The sequence below is a fragment of the Populus nigra genome, chromosome 18 (assembly GCF_951802175.1).
Source record: "Populus nigra chromosome 18, ddPopNigr1.1, whole genome shotgun sequence".
Taxonomy (NCBI): domain Eukaryota; kingdom Viridiplantae; phylum Streptophyta; class Magnoliopsida; order Malpighiales; family Salicaceae; genus Populus; species Populus nigra.
Window position 1 is genome coordinate 10,569,498 of NC_084869.1, and position 12,825 is coordinate 10,582,322.

The 12,825-nt window shown below is 29.7% G+C and overlaps 1 protein-coding gene across 1 annotated transcript; it reads right to left on the reverse strand.

Moving 5' to 3' along the window:
* Nucleotides 1–4,184: 4,184 nt before the first annotated feature.
* LOC133677849 (GRAS family protein RAD1-like) lies at nt 4,185–6,243 on the reverse strand. Its single transcript, XM_062099987.1, has one exon. It carries the CDS (start codon nt 6,098–6,100, stop codon nt 4,550–4,552), a length of 1,551 nt encoding a protein of 516 aa, XP_061955971.1. The 5' UTR covers nt 6,101–6,243; the 3' UTR covers nt 4,185–4,549.
* Between the last annotated feature and the right edge of the window lie 6,582 nt (nt 6,244–12,825).

Here is a 12,825-nt window from a genome sequence, read left to right on the forward strand (position 1 = left end):
GTAAAGGTTTTTTTTATATAAGAAGATTTTTGGCTTTTAAAGTGAGTAATTAAAAATGAGCTCAATTTTGGCGGAGTAATTAAAAATGAGGTGTCTATCCAACTCCAAGTAATCTAGCATCCATTTGGAAAAATCCTAATTTGTAAAAGATTTGTAGAAAAAACTTTACTACTATGGTAGTGCAAGACTTAAATTATTAACTAATAAACTAAAAATATCAACAAAACATAGAACTAATTATTATACAAAACACTAAAAGATTTGGCTTTTTTTATTGTACATGTCTATTATTTACTCTCTCACATTTTACATTCAACTCAATGTTCAAAATTTTTTATTTTAGCTTTTAATATGCGTGAATGAATCTTTTTTCAATCAAATTTAAAAACAATTAAATCAAATTTTTTAACTTGAAACAAATTGAAAGATTGGAGATCAAAATGGAAAAAGACGCTATAAATGAGCAATGGTTTCAAAGTTATCATAAAAGTTCACTTTAGTCCTCAAACTTCACATATTATACCTATTCGGTCCCTCAATAGTTTTTCAATTCAATTTTGGTATAAAATTTTATTGTTACTTTTTAATCCCTGATTAGAGAGGGAAGGGAAAGAAATTGTCATATTCTAGCGTTTTAGATATAAAAAAAAATATTGTGTCAAATGATTTTATTTGTTGAGATGAGTTTAATTTAGGTATTTTTTTCATCTTGAAAGTGCCTAAAAAAAATTTGAGATCGGAATTTATTTTTCTTTCAGGCTTTGGGATATTTTTTAGGATTTTTTAGGCCATGAATAAATTTATCAAGACACTTAGAGTGTTGTCTAGGTATTTTAGATCAAAATGAATTGAAAAATGTGTTTTTAGATCAAAAAACCTTTTACCCTAATTTTTTGACCACCACAGTTGTCATAATTTGGGCAAAGTCAAACGATACATTGTTTAACTTATTTTTGCTTTTTAAAAAAAAATTAGAATGGATCACATGATTACATTTTTTAAGAAAATTAGGCTCACCACATGGCCTTTTTTTTGTTGTAATTTTGACTTCAAAAAAACATGTTTTTTTTCTACATGTGTTTTTTTGAATAATCTTTTAATTTATATTTAAATTAATATCACTTCTCTCTTATTTTTAGTTTTTTGTATTTAGAATTTTTTAAATGGTGGTTGTTTTTTAAGTATTTTGTATGTATTCAATTTTTGAAAAGCTTTTCTAATTCATCTTTAATTTATTTTATGTTTTACATAATTGAGCTTTATTTTGAAAAATAATTTTTATTTTTATTTTTGGATAATATTTCTAGTAAGTGCAACCTTGCGAGAAATTTTTTTTACTTTGATTTTATTAAATCAATTTTATGTGTGTGTCTATTTCTATATCTTTTGATTAAATAAAAAAAATTAATAAATAATCAGGTAAGTAGACCATGTTGCGAGATCAAGTATTTTGATTTACATCCTCCTCTCGACTTTTCCAGATATGTCTTTAGTTATTGTTAATGATTTTTTTTATTTGTTGACACAAATGGTTCTTGAAGTATTTAATTAGATGCGTGCGTAAAAAATTTTATTTACACTTGATATTTTTTATATAAAAAAAAGCCTGTATATTAATTTTTTTATTGAAAAAAAATATTCGACCCACGGCGGAGCACGGGTCAAATAACTAGTAAAAACCTAAAACATGTAAAATCATTGTATGTATGCCATGATTTATTGTGGATTGCGATAGTAAAATTATTATCTTACCCTTATCAAAAAAAATCAAATGAGAGGAAAAAATGTATTTTCACGAGGTTAATTTGTCATTCTTTATTAGTGTAGGGGTAACATTGCCTTTTCCAATTTTTTATAACAGTTAAACTATTATATTACCTTAAAAAGTCTTTTAAAAAAATTAACTTTCGATATAAGAGCTTTATAGGAATTTCATTTTACTATAAATATTATAATGACTTAATTGCCCTTAACATTAAAAGTGTTTAGCCTTGACTTTAGGGGCTTAATAGTAATTTCATAATGGTTTTTCGTTGTTAACATTTAGTTCCAGAGGCATTTTTGTCTTTGTCAAAATAAAATAAGGAAAAATTTGATATGCGTTAGCGCGTGAGCTGTTTTGTCGCCTTCAGGCGACTTATGCGGCTGACTCTAGTGATAATAGTCATGCTTCCACAACGTCATTTGATTCTTCTCGGCATTCTCTTCCTTCCCAGGTGGTGTGTTGATGGCGATTCAATCCGGTTTAGCGAATGTTACCTTTTCTTTTCTTTTTCTTTTTCTTCTTCTTCTTCTTCTTTTTATTTTTTTCTCCTTTCTCCTCGATTTGCATGTTGTCTCTTAAAAAAATCACATCGACCTTTCAATTTCTTTTCCTTTTAAATTTAGTCTTTGTTCTCTTAATTGTAATTTTTTATTTGAAAAAATTATTTTAAATTTCATCCTTCTTCAATTTTCAACCATCGATTTGTTTTTCTATCAGGTTTAATCTTTATTCTTTTAATTGTTAATTTTATGTTTTTACAAGTTTTTAGATTGATTCTTTTTTTTTATCCTTCAAAATTAAATTGGTTGGGAATTGGCCTTCATGTTATTAAATTAGGATTTTCTTTTTTATATTATTAAATTAAAAAAACTTATCTTTAACTTATTTAAAAATCCTAGTGTCACCTTAACATTTTTCTTTTCAAGCCCATAAAAGTTTTCCCCGGCCATGTCGTTGTACCTGTTGTCAATATAGGTTTACTTGAATTACTTTTTTTAATTTACATTTTTTTTGCTTTCGGCCTTTAATATTTTTTTATTATAATTGGGATTCCTAATTTGTTTTGGTATGAGTTTTATGGTTTTATCATAATATCATATCCTAAATCACGAGTTTCGTAGGTTAACTATAGTTGATCTTAATCAATTCAATATATAGTTGTCTCAATTTTTTTAAAAAAAAAATATATTGTCCAATGTGTCACCATTTAAGTGTTTTGGCTAACATACATTGAATTTTTTATTTCTTAACATATTTTCAATATTTTTAAGGTTGAAAAAAAATATATATAACTCGCTACCGCAAGTAAAAAACTAGTGTTTGCTATTTATGTAAAGTCAAGTCATTATTTATAGCACCGTTTATTGGATATTTTTTCTTCTAGATCCCTCATGTTTTTTGTTTTTTCACTTTGGTCATTGAACTTTATATTTTTAATTAATTTAATCCTCATAAGATATGTTGTCATGGTTTTATATTTTTGGATTTATTTTTATTTGAATGTTTTCACGTGTGCAAGATATTAGAGAATATTTTGACTTTAAATGAAAACTCGATTTCACAAAATAGACTTTTATGTTATTGTTGAAAAATTAAAAGAAAAATGACTAAAATTAAAATAATATAAAAGCATAGCCTTTTTGTCATCTGCACCACTCCAAGGCACGGAAAATTTTAATTTGATCTCTCAGTTTTCAATTTTTAAATTTTATATATTTGGTCGCTATAAATTAACAAAAACTTGAACCCTGCTTTTGTAGGCAAAAAATAGAACAGTGGAAGCGGAAGACGTGTCTTCTGGTCATTTTTTAAAAATAATTATTTAGTTTTTTAATTTTAAAAAATAATACAACCAGGAGATGCCTGCAAGATTGGCCTTTATTTTATTGGTTTTGATTTGTAATTTAATTTTTAACTTATATTCCTCCTCTCTTTTTTTAATTATTTAATTTAACTATTTTTAAATAGCAATAAATCTTTTAGATTGTTTCTATAATTTCATAATTTTTTCAAGAGATAAATTATTGTAAGTTATCTTTAATTATTATTCTTATTAAATTTAAGATATTTCAATTGTATTTGCATTATGCATTGATAAGAATAGAAATTATATGTACTTAACAACAGCAGTAGATTTCCAAGATATACATGAGAAAAATGTATGAAATGAAAAGGATAGTGTGAGGTAAAATTTGGGTTGGCTTTCATGCATGATATGTCAAAGTTGCTGTGCAGAGCTCACAGCAACCTTGCCTTGCCTGAACAGATGGGCTAGACAAGGCCACAACGGCGCCGTCGTCGGAACTTACTTCCTTCAGTAGCAACTATAGAATCACCAAGTCAAGATTGTCATCTGGGTTACGAAATTCTAGCTTTTTGAAGGGAGCAGTGGTGATGATGGATCGTTGGAAACATTAAATATGCAAACCCCACATCTCCTGTCTTACAAATTACCAATCATCAGAACATTAATGGTTCATAGTTACAGTCAGGAAAGAATCAAGGAATTTTGATATGTACATTTTGATACAGCACATAGGCGCACCAAACCAGCAATACATTTTCTTTATTTCATCTGCTCAGTCACCTGAGCAGTTCCGAATCCAAACGGAAAATCAGTGCTTATTTTCAGTGCAAAGTCTGTGCTTGCACTTCACCGACGCTAGACATTACTACATGGAAATTGTAGCAGGTGATACTAGGAAAATTACACAGCAACCAATGGCCTCATGAAACCTGGACCAATCTTATTCAAGAACTGCAAAATTGTTGGCTGCCACTTTTTTAGCATTTCCAGCAAGAAGCTGCAATTATAGGCTTTGATTTCCAGCCAAGCACCAAGCACCCCTTCTCTTCAACAACTGTGTAACCATCACAAACCTTACTCTTCACCAGCCATTGCTTAGCCTGGGCCATCATCTTAATGGGGGCAACCTGAAATCCTGCACGGCTCATCCTCCTGCGCCACTGATCCACCCTCTCATGCCGTTCAACTCTTGCCGGCCCCTCACAGCTCACAATGTTCTTTATCTCTTCTGCGAAGTAAAACTGCTCCATCTTGGCACGCCTAGTGTCGTATTTGGGCAGCATGGTATCCAAGGAGTCAAAGAATGCGGAATAGTAATGCAGTGCCTCCATGAATCTTCCTAGAAAGAATGGACCATTGTGGCTTGAATCTTGTTCAACTAGAACAAGAACCTTTGGTGAGAGCTCAAGAATAACCTGCAAGACAGAATTCAGAGCTCCCCTACTTTCCTTAACCACGCAATGGAGTTGAAGAATGCTGTTGACAACAAGAACTTCATCTTCACTGGTTTTGATGTCTTCAGGCCTCAAGTTTTCCAGGCTGCTTTTCACCACTGAGAACTCCAGATTAATTCCCATATCTTTTGCATATTCCTCGAGTTCATCACCGATGATTCGGAATCTGTCAACGCAAAGGCCAACACCAGTTATTCGAAGGCGACTAGGTGGCTTTCCAGCTCGTTCGGCGAGGCTTTGGATAAGCAGGCGCCATTGGTGACCGTGTGGTAATCCAAGTGTCATTCCTAGGTCCACCACATGAACTGAACTCTCTCCCTCAAAGGCTTCCAAAATAGAATTATTGGAAACAAAGTGACCAAACCGAATGTGTGGGCAAATTTCGTAAACAAGGCGTAAAGCTTCTTCCTTCTTGTCTGAGGCAATGTCTATTATGTTCATCGTGGGTGCCACAAAACCAACCGCCCCTAGTGGTTGAACCAGAGAGAGCCTGTCGATCAGTCCTTGCACGAAGCAAGATGCCACGCGTTGGAAAGCAGAGCCAAAGACCAAAGCATTAGATCGGAGCTTTGATAATAAGGCCGAGGCATGTGACTTGTCACGACAAGCCACGGCTTCAGCGCAAGCAATTAGAAGCTGAACCAACCTCATTCCATCAGAATTCCCTTCTTCTTCATTTCCACCTTCCTCGGCATTGATCATGGCTGCTGCTGCCTCTTCAACAGCCTCAGCTGCAAGATATCTTTGCGTGTAAGTCCATATATGATCTCTGAAATGAAGTTTTGGAATGTTATTCAAGCTATTAGTGCTACTACTGCGGCAAATACTGCTTCCACCACTATAAAGACTGCTACCATTACTTCTTATGGATTCAACCATGCTTGAGGACTGTTTGATCCTCTTAACATCTCTGGTTTCATCCGAAAAAGGAAGCATCCTGGAAACAACATTGCTCTCAAATATGGGCAAATAAGGGTACGGATAGCAAGCTATAGCTGCAAGACTGAGATCAAGACCACTCGTTTCACTTAAGGTTTCATCATTGAACTCCCTTGACAAGAAACTATGAGCCATCTCTCCTTCTCTCTCTCCCTCACACACGCGCGCGCGCGTGTACACGCTTCTCTGTCACTAAAGATATATGAGTGAAGCTCTGAAAGAACCTTCACAAAACGAGGGCAAAATACATAGGCGAGCGGCTGCGGTATTCTTGTTCGTAAACAACTAGGCCAAAGCATATTTTCATATGAAACCATGAAAGTAAGACAAATGTGCTACTGTCCAAATTAGATGTCTGCCTGATTTGTGGCATAGACAAGCAAAAATGCATAGAGCAATGAATGAAATCCCCATTGTCATCTTTCTCCAAGATTTTTGGATTTCCTGTCTTGGAGACATTGCACCGTAGCTGGCCACTTCTTAATTTTACTCATAATCCTAACAATTGAAAAATCTTAAACGGTAAAACATCATTTTCTTCGAGGTTCTCTTGTCTTCAAGTTCATGGAGTTTATTTTACCTTACACACACACATATATAAATAGGATAAGTTTATCAAGTCATATCCTTTATCAATCCGGGTTTTACAAGAAAAAAGTGAAAGCAAGGACTAAAATTGGTGGCCTGTAGGGCTACTTAAACATTATGCACCAAGGCATGCAGCACATAGAAACTCATCAGGTTAGACTAGTTTAATTTAACGAGGGTTAATGTTAGGGTGCCTTCGCAAGAAAACTTACCCAACATTGATTGAATTCAAACAAACAAAGATTCATGAAATATTTTGTCGGTATATAAAATTTTTTTTATCTATTTGAAAATTACTGATTGAAACGAGAATGAAATACTATCATAAAAAACTAACTCTTCAAGGTTTTTATTTCATTGGTAATTTTCAATGCCAATAGAATCGTCAATAAAATATTCACATTTAAAAATCAGTTTTTATTATTCATTACCTATCAATAATTTCATGACTGTTTATTTTTTTGACAATGATTCCATCAAAAAGCTCTTACACATTCTCTAAGTTTTACCAAAAGTTTCAGAATGAGAATGAATATTCTAGTGGAATTTATGACAAAAATATTGATAGGATATTTATTTTTTGGTGATTCCATCGGAGTATTTGCACCCTCATTGAATATCTGCTTTAGATTTAACAACCATTAACAGTAGAAGAAAAAACAACACTTATTCAAGACCTTAGAGTTATCAATTATTAAACAATTATATATATATATATATATATATATATATATATATATATTAAACCATGAGGTAAATTATTCATTTTATAATTAAAATAATTGAGTTTCACTAACATTTGGGTTTTGGTATAACGACAATTGATAATGTTGCCTAAAAAAAGTTAATGAGTTTAGTATAATTATTAATTTTATAATTTAATATAATTAATGAAAATTCTATATAATTGAAAAATTAACTTATTGGTCTCAATTCAATGTCAATCAAATATCTTCTCCTCACTTATTTTTTCGATAATGGTCATCCAATATGGTAAAATATTGACAAATTCTCACTTGAATATAGTTCACAACTAACATCATTTTTGGGAATTTGATTTATTTATATTATCAAGTGAGGTTCAAAATAATACAAGATAAATATTGAAATATCTTTAGCAACATAAGCCTCAAATATTGAAACCTCACCTTAAACCTTTTTTCAATCTTTGTTTTAAGGTTAAACAAGTATCTACATGAAAGTAATTAAAAATGAATAATTAAATGTTGAAAAAATAATGGAAAATTACTTAGGATGTCATCCCTTACCCTTTGAAAGGATACATCCATCTACATTGCATATGATCTCCTACTTTTACCTCGTATATTAAATGTATGGGTAGATTCTTCATTAAGTTAAAAAAAAAAGATCATTTCAAGTTTGCTACATGAAACTCATCATTAATCAACTCTATATTCTCACATTTACAATACAAATGTAAATATAACCTTGTTTTATATTGTCCTTTGTTTTTTATTTTATGTTCATAACCGTGTTAAAAATATTTTAAAATACATTATTCTTGATGTCTATGACAGATAACACTGGCCTTTTAATAAAAAAGCTCCCAAAAAATACTTTACTTAATCCAATTATGGGTCACACTAGAACCATAGAACTTTTTCTTTTGTGAATTAAAACTAAAAACAATGCCTTCATACTTTGAAACTTCATCATACAATTCTTCACTCAATAATACCAACGATGCAATATCTTTTTGAACTTTACCTTTTAAGAAGTCTTTTTATTATTATTTCTAAATTGATAATGACTTAGCAAAAACATCTAGTGGTAATAAAAAAATATTTTTACACTATTGAATAAGATAAAAGCCTTAATAATTATTATGATGCATGTAATATAGACAAGATAATTTTCCATGTATGCTCCAACCCGACACCATCTCATAAGCAAGAAGATCATTTACAATCCATATCAATGTTGCTTTTATTTGAGAATTATATTTTCTAGAGACATTGTATGTTAAAGCCCGTCTGGCCATAATTTATTCATCCCATCAATCAACGGTTGAAGATAAATACTTAAATATAACTTTTTTTTTAGTTCATCGTTGTTTCCATCTAAAATTACTAACATAAAAATTTTGTTGATAAACCACAATCACTACCACAATCTTTATATTTACCGATGGAATTTTCCTTCAGTATTTGTACTATCATTCCGTTGGTAATTAATTTACCAATGAAATCACCGACGAAAATGCTCCATCGGTGAATCTTTCATCGGTAATTTTTTGTCCGTCGGTAAGTCCGTTGGTAATAAAAAAATATTATTATCGATGGATTTACTAACGGAAAAGGCGCGCAAAAAACACTATCCACTTCATTTCGTCGGTATTTCCCTCGAAAAAATACTGTATATATGTAATTCCGTCGGTAATTATTTAAAAATATTTTTAAAAAATCAATTTTACAAAACTATAAAATAATTAAATTAATATAAATCAACACTCTATAATACTTAAAACGCTTGGAAAAAAGAAGAAGAAAATCAACTCAAACAAATTTGTAACAAATAAATAACATGAAAAAATAAATTCAACTAAAAAAATTCATATGAAAAATATGAAGTTGTGATTGCTAAAAATTTAAAAATCCTATAAATAAATCAACTAAAAATTGATCTCATATGAAAAAAAATCCTACAACAATATTCATATAATTATTAAGAACAAAAACAATTAAAAATAAAATAAAATAACAAATCTAGTGAAAAAAAATGAAAAAAGAAGAAAAAAATCTTACCTTGATGTGATTGTAAGTGAAGCTAAGAAGAGAAAAAAAAACAAATTCATAAAGTATATTAATTAAAAAAAACTGAGAAGAAAGGAGAAGAATACATACCTGAGCATGAAGAAGAAGAGAAGGAGTTGAGGAGAGAAGAGAAGAGAAAGAAATGGATATTGATGTTTTTTACATATGGAGAAGAAGAAGAACAACAAAGGAGCCCCGTCTGTGGTGAAATTAGAGATTCTAGGCTTTTTATTGGGATATTTTACCGACGGATTATTAAATATTAATATTTTTAATCATTCTGTCGGTGATTATGTCTATAATATTTAATTTAAATTTTTAATTTAATCAAAAAATTTTAGAAACTGTCAAATATCACCGACGACTTTTCAATTTGTCGGTGATTCTATCTGTAATATTTAATTTAATCAAATTTTTTTAGAAAACTGCCAAATAGCATCGATGACTTTTCAATCCGTCAGTGATTTTGTCTGTAAAGAACAATAATTAACAGTGTAATTGGAAAGTGAACAGTTTCAGAACTCTCTGAAAAATACCGATAGAATTTTTTGTTGGTGATTCCCTTTGTAATTGACATGAGAAACAATGTTCACATTTTACCGAGGGAATTTATTCCGTCGGTAATATCCGTTGATATAAATGACACGTTATTTTTTTTGTTTTATTTTAATTATTTTTTTCCCACTGCAATTCTCTAGGTATATATATATCAAGGGAATATTTTCATCGGTAAATTTTCGATAGATTTTACTAACAGAAATATTTCCTCGGTATTTCTATTTATATTTATCATTTTTACTGCAGTGAATGAAATGTTTTTCATCATTGTTTTTATTTTAAATTTTTTTTGGTGGTGTTGATAGAAGTACTGCACATTCAGATATATAGAAATTCTTGTCTCTTGAGCATTATCTTATATATATTAAACCTGAAACCTTTAAATAGTTAACACCTATTTAATTTGCTTGCCAACTAAAAACCTTCTATTTAGGTTTACATATTTTCTTTGTTTCTATATATATTACTTGAAAAAGATCATACACAACGCGCATGAGAAAAATAATTTCATAATTTTGGACCATTCATTTTGATCATGCAAAAAAACAACTTCAGCATGGAATGATTTGCCGGCTTATACGAGAACATCCAGGAAATACAACAAAGATTATCGTGAGCATACATCGAGTTCATCTTTTACAGGACCAAGAAACACAGCAAACCCATTTTCGATATTAGTGTCCGGCATAACATATATATATATATATATATATATATATATATATATATATATATATATATATATATATATATATATATTCCAAGGCTCAACAATATCATAGTAACAAGAGATTAACATTAAACAAACGTATAGATATATGCATGCCACTGTCTCCTTAAGTATGTTAATGTCACCGTCCACCGCTTGCTCTTTTTTTTTAAGATTAATATATGTGTCTGTCTAGACTATATTGTGTACATCTTGACTAATTCTACATGTCCTGAAATTAATAATTAAATAAACTTTCAATAACTTTAAAATTTATGGAATTCAAACTAGTAATTCCTATAAAATAAATTTAAAATTTAACTAGTTAAACTAAACTGCAAGCAGAGGTACTGAGTTGACAGATTCTTTCTTTGTGGTTTGATTTTTTAAAATAATTGTTCACTCGTGAGTAGTGTCTAGACCTGAGATATTAAGCTTGTGATGGTTTCACGAATAAAAACTTGGTAAAATTCTTCATTCATAGAGATACTCAGCTAATCTTCTCAACTTCTTTATAGGATAATGAAAGGGCCATTATTTGTTTGATCCGGCCTTCAATTATGCTACTTGCCAGGAAGATATTAACAGTAATATGAAACAATTTGGCAATTAATATTGGAAATGGACCAACTCCAACAGCTCAAATTCAATAAGAAACCTGTCATCCAAAGAACTTTGAGAAGTGAGTTTTGTTTGCAAGTTAGAAGGCAATTGTACTGTTGAATCAAGACAAGGAAAGGTTAGAGATCTGACAATCCATTCCCTTGAAGCTACTAGCATGTTTATTTTTATATTTTAAAAATATTTTTAAAAAATTATTATTTTTAGTATTTTTAAATTATTTTAATATATTTTTAAAAAATATATTTAAAAAAATAATTATTACTGTACTCTCAAATGAAACATGAATTTACAACTTTTTTAAATCCCGAGAGGAATTTCTTCGGCATAGAACAAGGAATCATATACACAAGCCATGAATGTAAAGGAAGGTGAGAATATCCAACCGGGATAGTCCAATCATTTGGGTACAATCACAAAAGTCTTGAATTCGAGACGTCTCGAGGAGACAGTGACTGCAACTTTTCTCTGCAACCGGGAGGGTATCGATGATTTTATGACTCTTTTATGGTTGCAAAATTACTTTTATATTCTACAAATCTGACTCCTTTAGACGAAGGAATACAAATAATATATATTATTCTTTTTCATTAACTGTAATAACACTAAAAACAATTCTTTTAATTAGTGTATATGCTGGATTTGTTCTTCAAATTAATTAAGTAATTTAATTAACTTTTTATATACTATACTACCCCATGTTATTTTTCTTGATTTGACATGGATCTAATTGGATTAACAATTGGCTTCACCAATTTCACTGCACGCATGATTGACACAATAAAAATAATAGGATGATAAAATTGATAAGAATAATACTTTATAAATCTAGATTAAAAATAAAATTAAAAACAGATAAAATTTTTATAAAAAAGATTAAAAATTTTAAAAATAAAAACTAAATTTAAACGGATCGCTCCAAAAAAAAAAAACAATGACACTTTCAATTACACAAAAAAAGGTATATTTGGTTTTTGAGAGGCAATGCACAAAGTGCAGGCATCTTCTACACACGTTATCTATTTCTATTTTTTTTATTATTTTCTTTCTTTGTAAAAGAAGCACTTGCCCCTTAATTGGCTTGAAAATAACAAAACATGAAAAGATATAAAAAAAAAACCATTTGAGGCTAGATTTAATTTTTCACCTTCCAAAACTATTTTGGTTATTTTACTGTGTATTTTATTTTTTTAATTTTTATATATAGTCAAATATCAAATCGTTTTTTATCTGACATGATAATTATGTAAAAATTATTGTGAAAAATATAAAATCATCTATTGACTCTAATTTTAAAATGTTTTATTATAAAAGTATTTTAGTGGTTTGATTGTGCAATTAAAATAAAAAAAATAATTATTTATCACTTATCAATGTGATAATAATTAATAGACTTGCGAAATTATTTCAATACCCCTCGTAGCCAGTGTTAATTTTTTAATGTCAGGGGCAAAGCACTGAATGCATTACTGTAATAAACAATATTTTCATTGACATGCTATAGTGTTTTTCGAAGCAAGTTTAGGTTCTGTTAATATAGTCAGTCCTTTCTATTTATTGAAAATAATATTTCAGAGATTAAAAAAAACACTACATGTCCTAAATTTTAA

Excerpts from the sequence above, each read along its gene's own strand:
- LOC133677849 (XM_062099987.1), bottom strand. The coding sequence starts at position 6,100 with ATGGCTCATAGTTTCTTGTCAAGGGAGTTCAATGATGAAACCTTAAGT.